Raw genomic sequence first — 19342 nt, forward strand, 5'->3', positions numbered from 1 at the left:
AATTTGCTTGAATTTTCTTTTAAGCTTGTAAAACCACCGGTTTCCGTATCCCCGAAGAAGAGAAAGAACAATGATGGAAAGGTTAGAGACGTTGTTTCCAGCGATGAAGAGAACTCTGATCCAAAACAGAAGCTTTCGTTTGCAGGTAAGGTTTTGTAAGAAACACCGAACTAAACATCAAAATATTTATCATGCTACCCTTTGAGATTTTTTCTTTACGGATGTTTGGGGGGGGGGGGATTTATTTGTGTACCCCTGGTATCTCCAATTATTTGCCATTCTTATACACAAATAATAGTAACTGTAACCATTACCCAAGTTGGTCTAATGGACACATTAAAACTACCATGACACGATGGAAATTCTTATTAATCAGTAAAGATACAATGGCTATGGATACCTTTTTGCTCTTTTCTATCTGACAAAATTCTTGAGTATTCCTGACGGTCTCTCCAGTGGTATCATCGTTTAACATGGAAGAAACCTTTTCATTTCTACAAAAATTAAGGGCTTGCATCACCAAAGGACAACAACAAGCAAACAAGCAAGATGCAAGAGTAAAAAATGCTGGTCTTAACGAGGCGGTCAGAACCAAGGGAAATAATCTCGCTGGCTTGTCAGGATGGTCAAGTAATAATGCTGTTAATATCATAAATGGTATCTGTTAACCCTTAAACTCTTATATGCAATCAAGAAAAAACATTTTCCTTCCAATATCACCAACAGACAAGAGTTGATAATAAAGAAAAGTATTGACAAGAGAATTGCTTAGTTGATCCAATACCACATCCTCCAATACTGACATAAGAATTGTATGACCAGACAGTAAGGATCATTATTAATAAGATCTTGAGAGTGAAAGGGTTAAAGCACTGGACTCTTAAATTCAAATGATACCAGGTTTTTGAAACCTGACTTTTTTCCAAAGTCCACTGTGTTGTGTTGCTTAAGCAAGATGCTTCAATCTCAAAGCATCTCCCCCCCACCCCCCCCCCCAGAAAGTATCAATAGATATCACCAAATTGTTTAGGAAACTTGAAAAATTTTGGAGGGGCTGAATTAAGATGAACTAGCATCCCATGGAAGGGGAGAAACAATCTTCTCATCAGAGCCTGTAGTGTGGGCACCACACTATGATAACCAATATTAATTATTGTTGATAGTTTTTATAACACTGTTAACAGTACTCTACCTATGATCAAAAGCTCACACCAGGCTGTTTTACCAGGTCAGCAATATTCAAAAGTAAGAAGGGCTCTTCATTCGTCACATCCTAATAACTTGCTGTGTCGAGAGAAAGAGATCACAGAAATAAGAAAATTTCTACAGAATCATCTGCTTAAGGGAAAACCAGGAAGTCTGACATATCAGGTGCTCCTGGCACAGGAAAGACAGCTTGTTTGACAAAGATTATGTTTGAAATGAAGGTAAGGTGAACTTTAAATTTCCAGGGGCAGAACTCTCAACCCAGAATCCAGCAAATTAATCATAAGCTTGGGGCCACCTTGTCTATTGTATGTCTCAGGTAGACTATAAGAATTTGAATGTAATTTGGTTTTTATCCCCTGAGTTGTAAATGTAAACTAGACACCGTAAAAGTTTCTAAAGCTGATGTGCTTGCTCTGATGAAGGGGTAATACCCCCCCCCCCCCTTACCAACACAGCACTACAGTTTCTTTGAAAACTTACCAACAAAAATCTCAACAAAATTAGCATGACATTACTCAAGATGGGTCTTCCCTAAATCTAGGGGGGGGGTACCATCTACTCAAATTTAAAAAGGCTCATTTGTTATGGATAAAACCTTGTTTTAAATGACTCATGAAGAAGATAAAGGAAACTTACTGTAATTTGCTGATTCTTTAGGATGACATCAGAAAATGCCAAGTTATCTTTGTGAACTGCATGGCACTTAAACAACCTCAAGACATTTTCAAGAAGATAGCAGTTGAATTAGTGGGAGAAGACCAGTGTCCAGCAAAAACTTCACAAAAATTCCTTGAAGAGGAATTTTCTTCATCAGCTGCAACAAGGTAACTGAACTATTCCCACAAATAAACCCAAAATAAAGAATTGAAAATTCATCATTAATAGGTAGTTTTCATCATCAGTTTTTTTTGGCCAAACTGTCCTGTTGAGTGATCTGTGATTGTTTGTTCTAGAATCCTTATCTTAGATGAAATGGATCAACTTGAATCAAAACATCAGGAAATTCTTTACACTATGTTTGAATGGCCCTCTCTGCCAAAATCAAAGCTAATTCTAATTGGTAAGTAATAATTTCAATCATTTTAAACTTGTTTAATTGGTAAAAGAAGTAGAAAAGAAGATGTGCATATCTATCGCTACTGATTGATGGTGATAACTGATTGGAGGTTTTTATCTGTAGGGATTGCAAATGCCTTGGATTTGACTGACAGGATTCTTCCAAGACTACAAGCTAGACCTAAATGTAAGTAACCCTTTTAACTTCCTAAAATTATTAACATGTAGCTTCTCCCTATAATATTCAAACGTTATCCAGAAAACAGGTTATGAGAAATTACTCAAACTTATCTAAAAGGTAGAAGTTTTTATTCTGATCTATCACCAACTTCTCATAACTAATTTACCAGGAAATGTGTAATAGCTAGAGGAAAAATTAACATTCAGATCTTGGGAGTTAAAGGGTTAAACATATAACTTTGGATTTCAATAAAAGTTTTTCAAATAAAAAAAATTCATTAATATATAGATTTTGGCAAAGCACGAGACTGTCTCAACAATTTCTCTTTGTCAATCAATAAGTGAAGAAGTAAGCACTAATCCTTTGAACCCAAAATTGAATTACATGTAACTTCTCCTTCCTGGATTATTACATTATTTAGCCAACAGCTCATGAGAATGGACACATTTATCAGCTGTAGAGAAAATTTTCCTAATCTAATACTTACTTTTCCTAAGTGATTTGCAAAGAAATGTATTGCAGATTTCAGAGAGAATCACAAACCATATCTCTGCGGTGAAAAAAAAAAATGAAGTTTTGCCATATAATGAACAAGAGATATTAAAAGTACTTGATTACCTCTCAAATTCCCAGAAATATTAACTGACCTCATTGCTTTGTTTTTGTTTTAACCTCAAGGCAAACCAGAGCTTCTTCACTTTGCACCTTACACAAAGGAACAGATTGTGCAAATTATAAAGGACAGATTGACAACGGTTAGTTATTGCTGTTGCATAGAATTTTCCATTCCCAAACACAAAGATGGCAACTCTTACAATGATTGGTTACTGTTTTCAGGTGGATGATGGAAATAACATTCTTGACGCTTCAGCTGTGCAGTTTTGCGCAAGAAAGGTGTCGGCCATGGCAGGCGACATGAGAAAAGCCTTGGATATCTGCAGGTAATGAGGATTACAAATTCCCTGCCAAAGAAATACAACAAACCTGTATCATCAAAATAGCCACCAGATTGAAGCTCTATTAGGACAGAGTGAGCCTACTCATATGATGTTAGGGAAATTGGAATCCATTAGCGCTTATTTCCATTAACCCTTTGACCCCTAAGTGTGACCAGCATCCAATTACTCCTTACATCATCACCCCTGAATCAAACATTTAGGTCACAAGAATAGAGAAAATGATCATCAACTAAAGGAGCTCTTGATTGTTTAACAAATTCTCCTCATCAGCACCTAAGGATATGTATAGAGAACAGTATGAAGAATATGTATTCTGATGTTAAAGCATAAAGGGTTCATAGTCAGACACTGTTGGCACCCTGGCTTGGGTCCACTAAATACAAAGTGTCCACAGATATACCATGTGCATCCCAAGATCCAATTTGTAATTATTATTACAGACTACCATACATTTCCTCCTAAATCAGACAGGAGAATTTGATGTTAGACCAAGATAAACCCTATATTTAATAAGCTTGTCTGGGATAAGAAAAAAATTATGTTTTGTTCAATTCTGGGAGTGATATGGTGGATAAGTGGCATAAAATTACCTGAAGTTGAACATGACAATTTTAGGCCGCCCCCTTTGTTTGCTTGAACTAAATTCATCTAACTCTGATAATCAATACATGCAACTTCTTTTGATCATGTCAAAATTAAAACTCCAAACTAATTTTTCAGGCGAGCAGTTGAAGTGGTAGAATCTGGAGAAAGAAAGCAACAGATTTTACAACCAGTTGGAAAAGGTACCTTTTAATTTTATGTTTATCACAAGTCTTGACTGGCTTTTGATCCCTTTATCTATGTTTTAAAAAACCCTAGATTGAGAGTGATGCTGCTAATCAATCAATATTCTTGTTAGCAACTATTTGATGAGTGATAATTATCAATAATTGTTGAAATTTTAGTGATATTCCTTCCATTAAATTATGAAATCACAAATTCTTCTTTCATATTGTTTCATCAGCTGAATCTCCCTCAAAAAAGCTTGAAACTCCACCAAAGCCAAAAAAGGTTGGAATTTCTCAGATTGCTAGTGTTGTAGCAGAAGTTTATGGATCTCGTCTGGTCTCTGGCCCTGGAAGTGAACAGCCAACAATACCACTGCAACAGAAGCTTCTTATCTGCACATTTTTGTTGATGACAAAAGAACGCAACACCAAAGAAGTAGTTTTAGGAAAGGTAAGGAAAAACCTTCAGTTTAGGTTTCATTCTGATCAACCCTTTAACTCCCATGAGTGACCAAGACTGAATTTCTCCTTACAATATCAATACAATATCAAGCAACAAGTGATGATAATTAAGGTAGATAACAAGTAAGGGATTATTGGTTGATCCAATAGCAAATTCCCCACACAGACACATAAGAATTGTACAGTAAGGAGATATTGATATTAATACTAATTCAAATTAAATTTCATTCAAACCAATCAAGAATTTTATGAAATAATCCATATTTGAATGGCTGTTTTAAAAAAAAAACTGTTATAAAAATCTTCATTCACATATTTGCAATAAGTGTTGATTTCTTTAAGCACAGAATTTGTATTACCTTGACATGGGATCACATGCATCTTAAGAGTAAATAGAAATTTAAGGGAATTTGTTCAATTTTGTTCCTTTTAGTTTCACGACACTTACTGTAAAATCTGTACCAAGAGAAAAGTCTCCCATCTTGGTCAGGAGGATTTTCTTGGACTGTGTAACATCCTTGAGACCAGAGGACTTCTTGGAATGAAAAGAGCTAAAGACACAAGGATGATGAAGGTGAGTTGGAAAGTTATTGAAAAAAAAAAGCATGGAAAGTTTCTTCAGAAGAATTCCTTTTACTCAAGCAGCTAATGAACAGAGAGCACTGAGTTAATGTGTTCAAACCTGGCCAGGATCATTGTTAAAAAATAGATAACCTATCAGAAGTTTAAGGGACAAAACTTTGTGCAATTTACTTATTATGTTATAGTAAATTATATTTATTATCATTACTTTTAGGGGACCCTAAAAATTGATGAAAAAGAGGTTGACTATGCGTTACAAGACAAAACATTACTGTCTTCAATTCTACAGGAAGGAATGCCAACATCTTCTAAGAAATAAATTTAAGATGGCAAATTTGAATTTGAAGTTATTTGCACTTTTTTTTTATAAAAACTTGTTAGATAATTTTCTCGAAAGACCATTTTATTTCATTCAAATGTTTTGCTTCAATTTGGATTTATTTTAAAGTTACCCTTATTTAAACTGAGTCTTTGAGAGCCAGTAAAAAATTTTTTGTAACTATATAAAGAATGCATTAATTTTATTTTCAAGTAAAAATTTCTGTGACCTGAGGGACTGATCATTATTTATAGTCAGGGGGAGGGGGGGGGTCAGAGGATTATGATTGCCAAGGACCTCATTGGACTCCGTAGTATTTTGATGATTCCCCTTTGTTAGCTCTCAATTTTGTACAGCCCTCCCATTATACTCTGTTAGTGACAACTGATCCTCCCCTCAGTCCCCCTGGAAAACCATGTGATCCCCAAAATCCTCTGACTCCCCTCCCCCCCCCCCCACCTCACTAGGTGATAAATCTTGACTGTTTCCCTATAGCAGCTTATTCATAGAGCCTCTTCAGTCTACCCAAACAGGGCTTATGTTTTTAATTGAAACCATTTTAAATCTAATTTTCTTCTAGCTATTATGAGTAGGTTCAAGATACTTGTGAAATGCCATTTTATAATATAATTTATTTTAAAATTATATCAGTTTCAAATGTACATAATAATAAAGTAGTTTTTTGAAGCCATGGTGTTTTACTCTGTGTCCTTTTTTCCCCAACCTTTAGTAAGTATTCAAAAACTGAAAGATCAGAACTCCAAGTTTTAAGATTGATACCACATGTCTTTCATTTTTTTTAATTTTCAATCCTAAATTAACCTCTGTAAACCTACAGAACATCCACAGGAAAATACATGTTCCCTCTGTCTTTAAACCAACCAGTTCTGCTCTATAAAATTGAAGAAAGTTTGGGTACAGACGAGTTTCAAAAGTAGGAAACTTCATTCCACTTTCACTTGTATCTGTGTGGAATTTGAAATAAAAGTGAGTGGAAGAGTTATACCGTGAGTGGATGAGAGACTGGAAACCAGCTGGTAATTCCAAATTCAAAATGGCGTCAAAAATTCGTGGAGTTCTAATCGATCTTAGCGGCACAATTCACGTTGAAAATTCAGTAATTCCCGGTTCTATACAAGCTCTAAAAAGGTATGGTAGAACTGTGACTCATTTAGGTTGTTCAGAAGTTTATTTTTCTTCTAGAGTCATAGATCACATTGTTAATTTTGTCCATCACTACGCGCCGTATTTTTTGCACAATTTGTTATTTTATTTATTTGTTTTCGTAGACTTCGAGAATCTGGCGTTACTGTCCGATTCGTTACCAACACTACAAAAGAATCAAAGGGCACCTTACTGAAGCGTTTGACTGGCATAGGATTTGATATAAAAGCAGAGGAAGTTTTTACTTCACTGACTGCAGCTCGTCGCCTAATTGATCAGAGAAGCCTGCGTCCAATGTTGTTGTTGCAATCGGACGCCATTGAAGACTTTAAAGGTGTTGACGTGAATGATCCAAATGCTGTAGTAGTAGGACTTGCTCCTGATTGTTTCAATTATGAAATTTTGAACAAAGCATTCAGGTACAGATTTGTTGTTGGAAATCGGCACCGTGCCCCCTCTCACCCCATTCTCTGTCCTCCTATTTCTCCTAACCCCCCCCCCCCTCCTAACCAATAACCTATCTCTCTTTCATATTCTACATGGCTCAAGTGTTGGAAAATTACTTCAAAGTTGTACTCTTGAGTTACTGGAGAGTATAAGAGTTTAAAAAAAATTGAAAACTTAATGATTTCAATGATGTACAAGTAAATTACTTTATTTTAGAAACAAACCTCATTTGCAGTTTCCTCTAAAATAATAATAAGACAAGAACCATTAAGTGATTATACCTGGGTTATTAAAAGCTTTACTGGCAGAATAATTCTACGGAGAGTGGCTCATAAAGGGAAGGGGGGGGGGGGAGTGTAGGTCCAGAACAAAATTTTTCAGTTTTTATCATTATTATGGATCAACGGGATGTGCACTTGTATAGTTATAAAATGCTGATATAGGACTTCCCCCTCCCCTTTCACTGAATAGTCTTGTAGAATAAACTTGTATACTTTCACTGTCACTCTGCTTCAATGTTACTCATTTAATTTTTTGCAGGCTTTTGCTGGAAGGTTGCCCTCTCATCGCAATTCACAAGGTGCGATACTACAAAAAAGGGGATGGACTGGCACTAGGTCCAGGCCCCTTTGTCACTGCTCTTGAATTTGCAACAGATGTCAAAGCTGAAGTTGTTGGCAAACCACAAGCTTCCTTTTTTAGACAGGCACTGAGTGAAATTGGCTGTGATGTACAATCTGCAGTCATGATTGGAGATGTAAGTTACTTAGCTTTTTACTATGAGCCTATGGATTAGCATAAATTGGCTCCTCGTACTCAATTTTTTGACAATAAGTTTGAAAGTATTCTTGTTTCATTGCCTTGTGGAGTAAAATCTAAAATGAACCTGTTCAATTTTCATGTCCAATTTGAAGTACACAGTGGTCTGCATGCTAGCACAAAGAACTCTTTTATCAATTTTTGTGGAATTGAGCTCTGGCTGGGTCATTGTGTTGTGTTCTCTTTTAATCCCATATTACCGGTACTTCTTAATTAACAGGATGCAAGGGATGACATTGGTGGAGCAGAATCCATTGGGATCAAAGGATTTCTTGTTCAAACAGGTATACAAAAAATGAAACCCTTTTTTTAAATAAATGTTTATAAGGTTGAAATTGATATTCTTTTTCATCAATGTTTCAGGTAAATACCGAGATGGCGATGAACATCACCTTGAAAAGCCTCCCTTTGCAGTCTGTAAAGACTTCTCTGCAGCAGTGGATCAAATACTTGCATTGTTATGATGTTGCTAAGGGAAGATCAGTTAGGGCATCATAACTCATGTCAAGCAGACTGAACTCTAATTGTACAAGAATTCAAGTTCTTGGAGGTGTTTCTGCTATTCTAGAGGTTTTGTGCAAATTTGCTATTAGCACAAAAGGAGTGAAGGATGGACTGACAATTGTTGGGTCATGAAAGTGGAATGATATTAAAAGTGGGATAACATTATCAGCATATTTCACTATCCCTTTTTACAAAATTGGAAGATATGGTGACTAAATAGCTGATGTGCTGGACTTCTGTTCAAAAGGGTCAGGTGTGAGACCTGATCAGTTCATTTTGTTATGTTCTTAGACAAAACACTCTACAACACAACACTTAAAAACACAGTGCCTCTTCTGCCCAGGAATATAAATGGCTACTGGTGAAGTGTCAGGGAAGCCTAATGAATTGTTAGGGATAACCCTAGGTGGTTCACATAATTTCTGAGTGTTAGCTCATGATGTCTACTTCCTGAGAATAGGCTCCAAAGCTCTTTTAGCAGAGGCTTGTCATCTTGAAAAATATTCCTCTAGGTAGTTTAAGAGTATTTGTACTTTCACTGTGTTTACACCAACTCCAAAGTGAGTTCCGTCAAAACTGTGAACACCCATTGTCATATTAAAGCTATCAAACAGACTGATGTTGTGGCGATTGCAGTATTTTCGCAGATTTTCATTGAAAGACAAAATGGCTGGATTTCCTTGGTCACGGTGATAGTTTATTGGTTTTAAAGGACCCATAGAATGAGTTGATAACCATATAAGGTGTGGCCAACCATTTTTGGATGTTGAAACTAATTTTACTGCAGGCTCAAGGTAGGATTGAATAACAGCTGATGCGTTAAAGTTGTTGTGGATGCCAATTCCCATGAGAACAATAGAACCAACTTTGTTCAAGAGTTTTCTGATTGCAAGAAAGGCAAGTTGTGCCAGCTCAACTTTGTAAGCTTTCACATATGAAATTTGAAACCTTGCCCAGCCATCACAGAAGTTTGGATTGTCCATAATGTCACGCCATGTCATAGCTGTGTGAACGTGACAGATGCTGTCAACAAACTGGCTGTCACCTTTACAAATGTCACGCATTTTAGGTGGTGTTTTGAATTTCAATGCGCCATATAAGGGGTCATTGGTGAGAAGGATGACCATAGCTGAGAAAAAATGCCGCACAAGTGAATCGCCAACGAAAGTCACGCTACTAACTCCGCGTGACAATGACTCACAAGCCGAAGATTGCGTGAAGTTCCTTACTTGGCAACCATTATGTGGCTTCCACTGCGCAAGTTCAGCGGAGATGAATGATCTATAATTTATGCAGCTTGAACAGTTGCAGAATTTATCGCCATGACCACACCAGCCCGTGTTTCCATGACAGCAATAGTATTGGCTGTCAGTGTCACACTGTGCTTGTACATCTAAGACGTAAGGCCTTTCTGCCTTTCTTGTCCTACGCGGGAGAGGAAACAACGGTCCACAACGGAGATCGCCGTGAAACAAACGTTCAGGCCAGCCTTTGCGTTCTCTTAACATCATATCGTGTCTCCGTCTGTTGCGTATCACATCATCGCTAACGTTTCGTCGTTCCCATTTTCCTTTAGTCAACGTTTTAAACGCGCCTCGACAGCGCAATTGTGCGGACTGGGGATGAGGAGGGTGGAAGGGTGTTCGCAGTTCATGTTTCATGTAACAGGAAAAGTAATATACGTATAATAAAGTTGTGATGAAGAGAAATACTGTGCAACTCTGACGACAGCAACACCAGGGTTCCCCTAGGGAAAGAAACCGTAGTTAGGAAATAATTAAAACCGTCTACAAACGATCTGTTAGATTTTTAATCCTGCATGATGGGCCGAGTTCCCCATTGCTCCTTAATATAAGTTGATCAAAGTAGTTCCTTAAAAAGAGAAAGTGAAAGGGCTCTATCAACGAACATAACTTATCAGTCAAACGTTCACTTCTATTAGGAGAAAGAGTTAATGACCCGTTCCAAAGGAAATTTGAAAAATTTGTCGCTGAACAAAAACGTCCGCGCATTGTTCCATGTAAAGCTTTAATTGTCCGAGCCTTCGGTTGCATCACTTGTCCGTAAAATTTCACGAGGTTAGCGTGCGAGTAGCGGAGGCAGGAAAATCTAGTTAGCGTTACGCGCACAGAACGCGTGTTGACCAATCAGAGTCATGATGCCGCCAACCGAGAGGGTCGCTTGTGAACATAGGTTCGCCGGATTTTCCCGCCTTTCTAGGTGGCTTATAGTTGGTTGCACTCTCACACAAATTCTTATTGGTTGATTCAGTGACCTTATTCCAAACTGTTCGATGGCCACCGACACTCTGAAATTATTTTCTATGGCTAGCTTAAATTGCTATAAAATTTCACTGCACCGCCTGTATTCGTTTCGCAAAGGCGAAATATTAAAGCTTGGGCTCATACCACTTCGGAGGGAGAAAAACAAAATACGATGCAGTGATTGCAAAAATAGGCTAATAACTTCGCAATGTTTACCAATAATTGCTCAAAGACAACCCTTTTTACAAGACTAACTTCTTTTGCGTTTTATGGTTGGAATGAGCAGTCAGGTTTGAAATAAATGTTAGTAGTTATTTCCGCCTCAAATCTCTGTAAAAATGTTTTAAAGACTATTAATTTGTTTCATAAATTTGCATCTTTGGCTAGACGGGTTCAATTGATTAAAATTTAAACTGTCTCAGGGTAATTTTAGATGTTCGGATTCAAATGTGTGTCTATATAATTCACAGATCATTTCCTGAACATACCTTCATCACACACCGTGATCTTCTGTGTCGGCATCAAACCAATCGAAGAAATTTCAAGCAAACGGAGCCCGATTTATCCTAAAGGGACGCGTAAATTCATGGCGATCGGTGAATTCTTTGAACGGGTTACTCATGGCTTTGAAATTTGTTATGAACAAGCTTTGAACTATGCATGATTTTTGAATAGTTTGCTCAGATGAAGCAATCAAACTCTCGAACTCCGTGCGCCTTTTACAACCGTTGATGCTTTTTGAAAATTTTTCGACGCCTTTAGACACTTGGTGTTCACCAGTGACAAAAAATTATGCACCCCATTTCACTCACCTGTTTTAAACTTTTTGTCATCCATCACAGGTCGATGCTTTTCCATGGGTCTGAATCCTTGACCGTTAACTTAGCAACGCCAGCTCTGCTAACTTAACTTGTTCATAGAACCGCCGAGGGCCTCTAACGTACCAAGCATCGTTAGTTTTCCCAAATGAAAAACTCGTCACACGATAAGAAAAATTCAACTTTGTCAAACCAGCTTCGTCAAGCGGATAACAGCCAAACGTTCCGTGAAGGTTTTAATGTCGTTTCACTGTGATTCACAACGAAAGGCTGTTGAATATTTTATCAAAACTCCCTATGTAAAACAACGGGGGTCTCTACGACCCCAGCCCTTGGCTGATGTGTGGTTATATCCTATATTCATCCCTGACGCAAGCTGCTCCTCTCATAACAGTTTATGGTTACCTTCAAACAAACATGCTGGTTGCTGGTGTTTTCTCTGACAGTCTCCATGAATATCAAGAACCCGCTGACGGGAAATATTTCCCGATTCACTTGGAAAACCACAGCTGGTGCCTCCATGGTTTTCTAAGGACAAGCGAAGCAAAGTAAATGGTACCAGTTGACTCGTTGACGCTGTTTTAAAACAATCACTTTGTATTCAAAACAAAAACATTTTATGAAGGCCTCATTGGTTCAACAAGGAAACAGACACTTAACGCTCAGTCCTGTAATGCTTTTAGTTCAACTTGTGATGAGGTACCGAGGATTCATCGGTGAACGAAGAAGGCGATTCTTTCCGACAAGTCTTCGTGACACTCCCGACCATCTTCGGAAGGTTACGAGTGCTTTTATAACAGAATTTCTGATCAATTTTTATTTCAAATTTGTCCATTGTGTAGCCATTTGTCTGCGAATTCAACTATTCAGTTCGATTGACTCGCAATACATCCTTTTATTAGCGAACGTGGTTCGGAAAGCCACGATTGCCTTGGCGAAATTTTCTAGTTTTCGTATCAAGTTCGGAAAGCCACAATGGTCGGATCGTGGAAGTATCATTATGGAGTCAATATGTCGGTCATAGAGTGTGTGAGTTTTTTTTTTTTGTTTTGTTTTGTTTCCTTGTGGGACAGAATAATCATTCCATAATTTTTCCTTTGCAATTTTCTACCGAAATTCTTTTATTCCGTCCTTTACAGAGCATAGGAGACTGGATGAATGCCTAATGATTCTTCAAGGCCTCTTTATTCTATGCTAATCTTGAATATTTTGAAGAGTTAAGTTTGTTTGCTGAAGCATTCTTGTCTCACTGAGTTACTAAGCTTTAGCGATGAGTCACGTTTGACATAAACAGAGCGGAGAGGTCAAAGCAAACCAGCTGAATTCTTACCGGAACAATTAGAAAGATTGGGACAGATGCGAAGAGATTTAATTTTTATTTTAAGTGCTTGAGAGAATATCGTAAACGATGTATAAACAAAGTGATCAATATTTCTTAATCTAAGTGGCAAAAGAGCCAAATGCAAAAAACAGTCAGGGAATTCATCAACATTCCTTGCTTAAGCTGTAAGAACACAACAGATTTGTCTGTGTATGTTGTTAAGATTTTACCGTTTTGAGTCAGTGCGCTTTCAAATAAAATTAAAGCGAATCTCTCTCCTGTGTGGGTGTGTTTTAACTCGGGCGGAAAACCGAACTCTGTAAAGGAAGCAACTGATTTAAAAGGTGAGCGTTCATATATGTTTTCTTTCCGCACTCCATGTACAGTATAAACAAACTAGTGTTACGATCCAAACACAAATTGAATTTGCAGGTTCGAGCATTGATTGGCTAAAATCGTTTACCTTTGGGTTAGAAAAAGACAGTCTTTAACCCTGCTTATTGAATGCTAAGCGGCGAAGGTTAATGCCTCATTAGGATCAGAAAAACTTTTATTCGAAAGATGAAGTGATGAATTTAACTGACAGAAATGGCTGGAGATTTCACCTCGAACCGCAGTATTGGAATAATCATCGTGGAAGTTTTGGTTTGTGCTCTGATTGATGGGTTGTCTCTCTTCGGAAACGTGTTAGTATCTTTGGCTGTGATTCGCAGCCCAAAGCTGCGCACTTCAACAAACATGTTCATACTCGCGTTAGCCATCGCTGACATTCTTATGGCATTAATCTGCATCCCTATAACTTGCGGGATACTTGTATCAGAAGCCTGGATCAACACAAGTGTCCTCTGTGATATTCAGGGATTTTCTATCCTCACTCTGGCTTTCATGTCAATAGGCACTTTGGCGCTAACGGCTATTAACCGCTTTTTTCGAGTTGTGAAACCTGTCATCTACAGACGCTTCTTCACAAAGAGAAACTCTCTGCTTCTAATTGGGACGATGTGGTTATTGATCGTCGCCTTTTACGCAACTTTGCTTCTGAGCAAAGCGAGTTACATTCGTTACGAACCTAGTTACGCAACTTGCGCAGTTGCGCACAGATTTATGCAAACATTGGTGGAATTTGTGTTTGTTGTTCTAGCTTTCATAGTTATCGTTGTGAGCTACACTCTTGTCTTCAACAGAATACGAAGACATCATCTTTCGTTTGTTTCGTCTCTGGTCGGCCAACAACGGAATTCGAGTATCTCCGTAGAAGAAATAAAAATTTCCAAGCTTCTTTTCATGACTGTGCTCGGATTTGCCATTTGTTGGATGCCAAGTTTAGTAATTATCACAATGGACCGTATATCACCCGACACCACCCCCCCAAGACGAAGGACTTTGCTCTGCACATACCTCAACTATCTAAGCGCGGCCTTAAACCCTCTAATATACGGCGTCATGAATCGTTCCTTCAGAGCAGAATATAAAAGGATCCTTCTCTGTCGCAAGAACCAGATTGACGTAGCTCAAAATGGCACCAAAAGTCTTCGGACATTTACAAACACTGCACGCGCAGCAGTGATCTGGAAACGAGCCACAGAGAACAAGACGGAAACGGCAAAAGTCGCATTCGCGTCGAACAACCAAAATGACTGTAAGAAAACGTCACACGAAGAAAGAGAGGATTCTCTCTTGCAGCGCTTACGAAGATCTTCAGATTGTTCAGGGGTGATTTCGTTTTCCCATATTTCTCGTACTTCTACACCAACTTTAGAGTGACGAGTTTCAGTAGAAAAAATATTGTATTGCGTTGCGAGACAAAAAATTATGTGCATCCGTGGTTGCCTCGCTAGCAGCAATCTTCAAAGAAATTATAATTCTAGAAAACACATTTTGTGTAAATATTTTTTCCACAACTATTTATTTAACTCGTCCTTGACACAAACCCAACCCAAACACGCGGTTAATAAGGTTTACTACTAAACCCACTATGAATCAGTACGTGATACAAAAGATTACAAATCACACTATTAAATATTGTTTGGTAACAGAAAACTTTTTAACCATAACCAGTTAATTATTATCTGTAGCGGAACAGTTAGTCCACATATTTAACAGCGATAATATTTCCTTAAATGAGATAAAAACAGCAAATATACAAACTGCGCCTTGTAATGAGGCGAAACTACGGTTTCACAGTTTGCAACCCTCCTCACCCCCGAAATACTATAAATGTTTTTAAAAACCCATACTGTGAAGTAGTTTTTTTACGGTATATGTAAATAAGTTGAAGCAAAATCTTAGAACTATAACAATTTTTGATCGAGTGTACCACAACGACCAATCAGAACAAAGATTGGCATCGTCATCAGCCAATGAGGATTCAAAGTGAAAACAAGGAAACTGTTTTAGGCGCAGGAAATGCGAATGACAAGGTCGCAATCGTTTTCGGTGTTGTATCTGATTGGTTAAGAGGCCGGCGGCGCAAGTTTCCTAGACCAATCACAAAGCAAAGTAAGGTGACACCAAAGCAATCCTGGCTGTCTTGCAACCCTCAATTGAAAATTACTCAGATCGGCAAATTCTGCCTTTTAAGTGCTGTACATTTAAGAGAATTAGCTGCTGGATCAATATAACACCCTCTGGATGATAAGTTAATGTTCTCATCACCTGTCTAGTGAGTGATGTCGAGGATTTACTGATATTTTAGGGAGAAGTTGCACGCTTGTCAGTGCTAAATGACTGTAAGTTTTACACAACAATGTGTTATAGCAAGGGTGTTTACATCTCGTGAACAAAAAGCTATATAAATAAAACACTAAATAAATTTCTCTACGCAAAATGGTAGCACAGTTTGCTTTAACAGTTAATAATTGAAATTTTGATTAAGTTAAAACTCAAAATCATTCGAAGCCGTGACGTGCATGTAACAATCGCGTCGCGTTGGCCTATTGAGTAATCTGAAACGACTCGCATGAAAAGTCGAGCCTCAATCCTAACACTAAATGATGTGAGTATGGTACCAAAAATTGTTAGCAACCACAATTATCACACAATTTTCGTTGTAAATATTTCTGTGCTTTCCTCTCTAATCTGTATTACTGATTGAGTCGAAGGCATGCTTTGCAGAGTTTCCATAGTGTTTTATGTTCCTCCTTCAGAATTAACTGCTACATGAAAGATGGTTAAGAGTTCCTCTACAGAAAACATGTTTATTCTTACCTTCATGTCCAAGATAAACTGTCTTCTCTGTATACCTTTACGAAACAATTTTCACTCGAATAGAAGTTGAAAACTTTGCGCTGTTTTGAAGAACTCTGCATGGCTCGTGCAAAGCATGCGCACGGGAATATCTCGTGAGTACCAAACGTTGACTTGTTGTTGTTTTTCTTTTAACAACTGGTTGCGAAATTTAAAATTAAAGATTTTTTGATACATAAAGCCTACAGCGAAGAAATGTTTTCCGAGCTAAGTAACATCTATCTAAAGTAAAATTTTCTCTCTAACCACTTAAAGCAAACTCTTAATGCTACCGGACGAATGACAGAAAGAATGTGACTGTCTTCCTCTTCAAATGTCATAATACACTCTCGAAGTGAGTTACCTTCAACTTCACTGTGCCCTCTTTCGAAACTACACAAGCTATTCACATTACTCCTTCCCGACACTGATTAAATAAGTGGTATCTTTTCATCATCATAATATATTTTTAAGTCAACGATTGGTGATACTGCACGTGACATGAGGTCGTACTTGTTTGTCGAAAGTTTAGTGAGTTTAGTCTTTTCACAGAAAAATGAAATTCAAATGAACAAATACATCATAATAACTGATGTTTTAGAAGATAGTAATTGGAACTCGCTTATGGAAAAATGTCACACCTAAGTTTTTTTAGACTAAATTTTCAGAACAACTTTAGTTTCACACTGAGCTATGGATCTTTCCTCCGACGGAAACATTCATTCTGCAATTCCAAACTACGATTGTCACATCTCCTCTTTCACATGTAAAGGAAAGAGTTACTATCCCACAAAATATATTGTGTACATCAGTGCAGTCACTGTACAGTAATACGAACAAAGTTTACAGGAAAATTACTAACAACAACCTGGAAAGTATGTTGTAACATCAGATTTTCTAAAATGCACATTAATCCTTTCACTCCCGAGATCTAAATGTAGTTCTCTCCACCGTTTTCCCACATGGTGCTTATAATTCAAGTTCTGAGAGTTTGATGTTAAATGAAGCAATATCGCCTCGTTTGATAATTTCTTTCTCTTAGTCACCTTTCTGCTAAAAATGCGTGGATATTTTTGAGGAGAAATTCCTTGTTGGTCACATCTGAAAGTGAAATGGTCAAGAGAAATCCCTAGACTTCGTAAAAAGAACTTTAAAAATTTTTACCTGGCGCGACAAACGCAACTCCGAAAGCGAGACACAAATGTTCAATGTTCCAGTTATTTGTTTAACCCCTTAACTCCCATGAGTGACCAAAACAGAATTTCTCCTAACAATATCAATACAATATCAACCCGATGAGTGATGAGAATAAAGAAAAATATAAATTTGGTGATAATTAGTTGATCCCATACTAAATTCTCTGAACTAACATTATAAGGAATAGTATGGTTGAAAGGCCCAGGAGAATTACAAATTAATGGTCATTTGTCGACTTACAGACATTTCACATGCCTTGGTCAAGTGAATCTTCCTAATCCGTGTAACTGACCACATACTGAACCCGGCGGGTGTATGATGGTAGACGGGGTGGATTCCTTGTTATTTCCCTGCGGCTTTACGAATAGTCGGAATCCACTGCCGACGGGAGGAGGAAACAGCCCAGGCTTCGACCAATCCAAGGCCAGAATCATAACGAGGTAAAGTTACCCCATCCGTGTGTAACATGACTTGGCGTCGATGCACACCCACACTAGTTGTTCGCCTTGGGCACTTCATTCATCCTCGGGAACTTCCGGCTGTACGACGCCCCCATGTATGCGATTCGTTCGAGAGATACCCATTTCGGACTGAGCGGCTCTTATGCGGTACGAACTCCTATCCGCGAAAACGACTCGGACAAATTCTCCATACTGAACAACTCCTCTTCTCACGATCCCCCCGCCACTGGCATTTGCAGCGTAGTGGACAACAAATAGGCGCTTGAATTCTGCGGTTGATAGATACAAGAACAAGATGGACGAGGATTTATGCATCGTTATTGCCATACGTGAAGATAGTACACAGATGTTCCAAAACGTCTCGGAAGTAAACAAGTTCTCTTGTCGCCATTTGCGAAATCTAAGATCAGCCACATGATGACTGGTGAGGGAGTAAAAAGACGAGCGAACGATTGGTGAGGACGTAGGCCACCATCCCATCTTCCTTTTACGGATGATTCTGCAGTGGACGAGCTTCTCGCCTCGGCGGCTCGCGTTCAGGATCCACGACTCTGTAAAACACCCACCCCCCCTTTAAAAAAAAAAGCTTTAATGAGGTGCATGTCAGATACGAAATCCAGACTGCATTAGTTTTGATTAAATTCGCTCCGCTGATTGGCCCGACCCAAAGTCGCACCACTATCTCAACCAATGAGCTGGCGTAAAGCCCAAATTCCTCAAGGGCGCTTGCTTGCTTTTAATTTGAGCTCTCATTGGTACTCGCTTGTAAAGTTTTCTGTCTTTTGATTGGCCAGTAATGATAACTGTTACTTTTGGAGGTAAAGACATCTCAATCCTGAAGACACACTCTATTAACCAAGCAAATAAATAATGGTGATTGAATAATGACCAAGTGGCAGCTCCAAGTCGGATCTGTAATCATAGAAGATGATTAAGAAAATCGCGAAGACCGCGAAGAGCGTGAGTCACGATTTGATTAATGACGAAGTATGTAATACAGACGAAAAGTGTGAAAGACAACCACGAAGCCCGGTTATCAATTAATCAAAACTGCATGGACAGAATTTTCAGTGAACAAACGAAAATAGACATACGTTTTCATTAAAAAACAAAAACCCCAACAGGTTTACTCGCCCCCCCCCGAAGATTGTGCAGGCAACAGCGCGCGACACATGACGCTTTCTGCTCGAACTTATCACCGTCGCATGATCGTGCTTAACTTGTCACTGTTAACTGCTCCTATTCCTCCTGTCCAAATTACAAGCATCGATACGCGTACTACTGTCCTATTAGTGCTCAAATCGGGCTGGTGAATAACCAATCCACGCCATTCGAGAATTTTGTTAAAGTTTTGATTATGATGGTTATGATGTCATAATTCGTTTTAATTCATGCACACTGAAAAAATAACTTTCCCCCGACGGAAAAGCAGCAGGTTGTTACATTTGCATTCGTCCCACAGACCATCACCGCTACATGACCAACAGGGCGATACGTGGCACAGGGTGCCATACTCCAAGATGGAACAGAGAGATGGTGTACTCACCCGGCGGCCCTGCCATCATGTGACCCTCCAGAACTCGA

General features: G+C 38.4%; 4 protein-coding genes across 4 annotated transcripts; 3 read left to right on the plus strand and 1 right to left on the minus strand.

The window, feature by feature from the left end:
• Nucleotides 1–1368: 1368 nt before the first annotated feature.
• On the plus strand, nucleotides 1369–5727 carry LOC136277768 (cell division control protein 6 homolog). The gene is made up of 10 exons (XM_066160438.1): nucleotides 1369–1427; nucleotides 1867–2033; nucleotides 2163–2269; nucleotides 2390–2452; nucleotides 3125–3201; nucleotides 3284–3387; nucleotides 4126–4190; nucleotides 4412–4626; nucleotides 5071–5211; nucleotides 5434–5727. Exons 1-10 carry the CDS (start codon nucleotides 1413–1415, stop codon nucleotides 5536–5538), a joined length of 1059 nt encoding a protein of 352 aa, XP_066016535.1. The 5' UTR covers nucleotides 1369–1412; the 3' UTR covers nucleotides 5539–5727.
• Nucleotides 5728–6580: 853 nt separating this feature from the next.
• On the plus strand, nucleotides 6581–9087 carry LOC136277897 (haloacid dehalogenase-like hydrolase domain-containing protein 2). Its single transcript, XM_066160726.1, has 5 exons — nucleotides 6581–6687; nucleotides 6828–7121; nucleotides 7690–7906; nucleotides 8189–8252; nucleotides 8332–9087. The coding sequence occupies exons 1-5, from the start codon at nucleotides 6593–6595 to the stop codon at nucleotides 8430–8432; spliced, it is 771 nt and encodes a 256-aa protein (XP_066016823.1). The 5' UTR covers nucleotides 6581–6592; the 3' UTR covers nucleotides 8433–9087.
• On the minus strand, nucleotides 8961–11634 carry LOC131797456 (uncharacterized). Its single transcript, XM_059115079.2, has 2 exons — nucleotides 11549–11634; nucleotides 8961–10219 (listed from the first exon to the last, which is right to left on the minus strand). Exons 1-2 carry the CDS (start codon nucleotides 11592–11594, stop codon nucleotides 8961–8963), a joined length of 1305 nt encoding a protein of 434 aa, XP_058971062.2. The 5' UTR covers nucleotides 11595–11634.
• A 1470-nt stretch (nucleotides 11635–13104) lies between these two features.
• Nucleotides 13105–14907, plus strand: LOC131797434 (melatonin receptor type 1C). The gene has a single exon (XM_059115059.2). It carries the CDS (start codon nucleotides 13464–13466, stop codon nucleotides 14637–14639), a length of 1176 nt encoding a protein of 391 aa, XP_058971042.1. The 5' UTR covers nucleotides 13105–13463; the 3' UTR covers nucleotides 14640–14907.
• The last annotated feature ends 4435 nt before the right edge of the window (nucleotides 14908–19342 follow it).

The sequence above is a fragment of the Pocillopora verrucosa genome, chromosome 13 (assembly GCF_036669915.1).
Source record: "Pocillopora verrucosa isolate sample1 chromosome 13, ASM3666991v2, whole genome shotgun sequence".
NCBI lineage: Eukaryota > Metazoa > Cnidaria > Anthozoa > Scleractinia > Pocilloporidae > Pocillopora > Pocillopora verrucosa.

What these genes read in the sequence shown, in the direction of transcription:
- LOC136277768 (XM_066160438.1), top strand. An exon ending in ATCAAAGCTAATTCTAATTG is followed by an intron (nt 2,270 to 2,389) that starts GTAAGTAATAAT and finishes TTTTATCTGTAG; the next exon opens with GGATTGCAAATGCCTTGGAT. An exon ending in AAAGCCTTGGATATCTGCAG is followed by an intron (nt 3,388 to 4,125) that starts GTAATGAGGATT and finishes CTAATTTTTCAG; the next exon opens with GCGAGCAGTTGAAGTGGTAG.
- LOC131797434 (XM_059115059.2), top strand. Translation starts at nt 13,464, where the DNA reads ATGGCTGGAGATTTCACCTCGAACCGCAGTATTGGAATAATCATCGTG.
- LOC136277897 (XM_066160726.1), top strand. Translation starts at nt 6,593, where the DNA reads ATGGCGTCAAAAATTCGTGGAGTTCTAATCGATCTTAGCGGCACAATT. An exon ending in TCTATACAAGCTCTAAAAAG is followed by an intron (nt 6,688 to 6,827) that starts GTATGGTAGAAC and finishes TTGTTTTCGTAG; the next exon opens with ACTTCGAGAATCTGGCGTTA. An exon ending in AGGATTTCTTGTTCAAACAG is followed by an intron (nt 8,253 to 8,331) that starts GTATACAAAAAA and finishes TCAATGTTTCAG; the next exon opens with GTAAATACCGAGATGGCGAT.
- LOC131797456 (XM_059115079.2), bottom strand. Translation starts at nt 11,594, where the DNA reads ATGGAAAAGCATCGACCTGTGATGGATGACAAAAAGTTTAAAACAG. An exon ending in TGACAAAAAGTTTAAAACAG is followed by an intron (nt 10,220 to 11,548) that starts GTGAGTGAAATG and finishes TTCTTTCCCTAG; the next exon opens with GGGAACCCTGGTGTTGCTGT.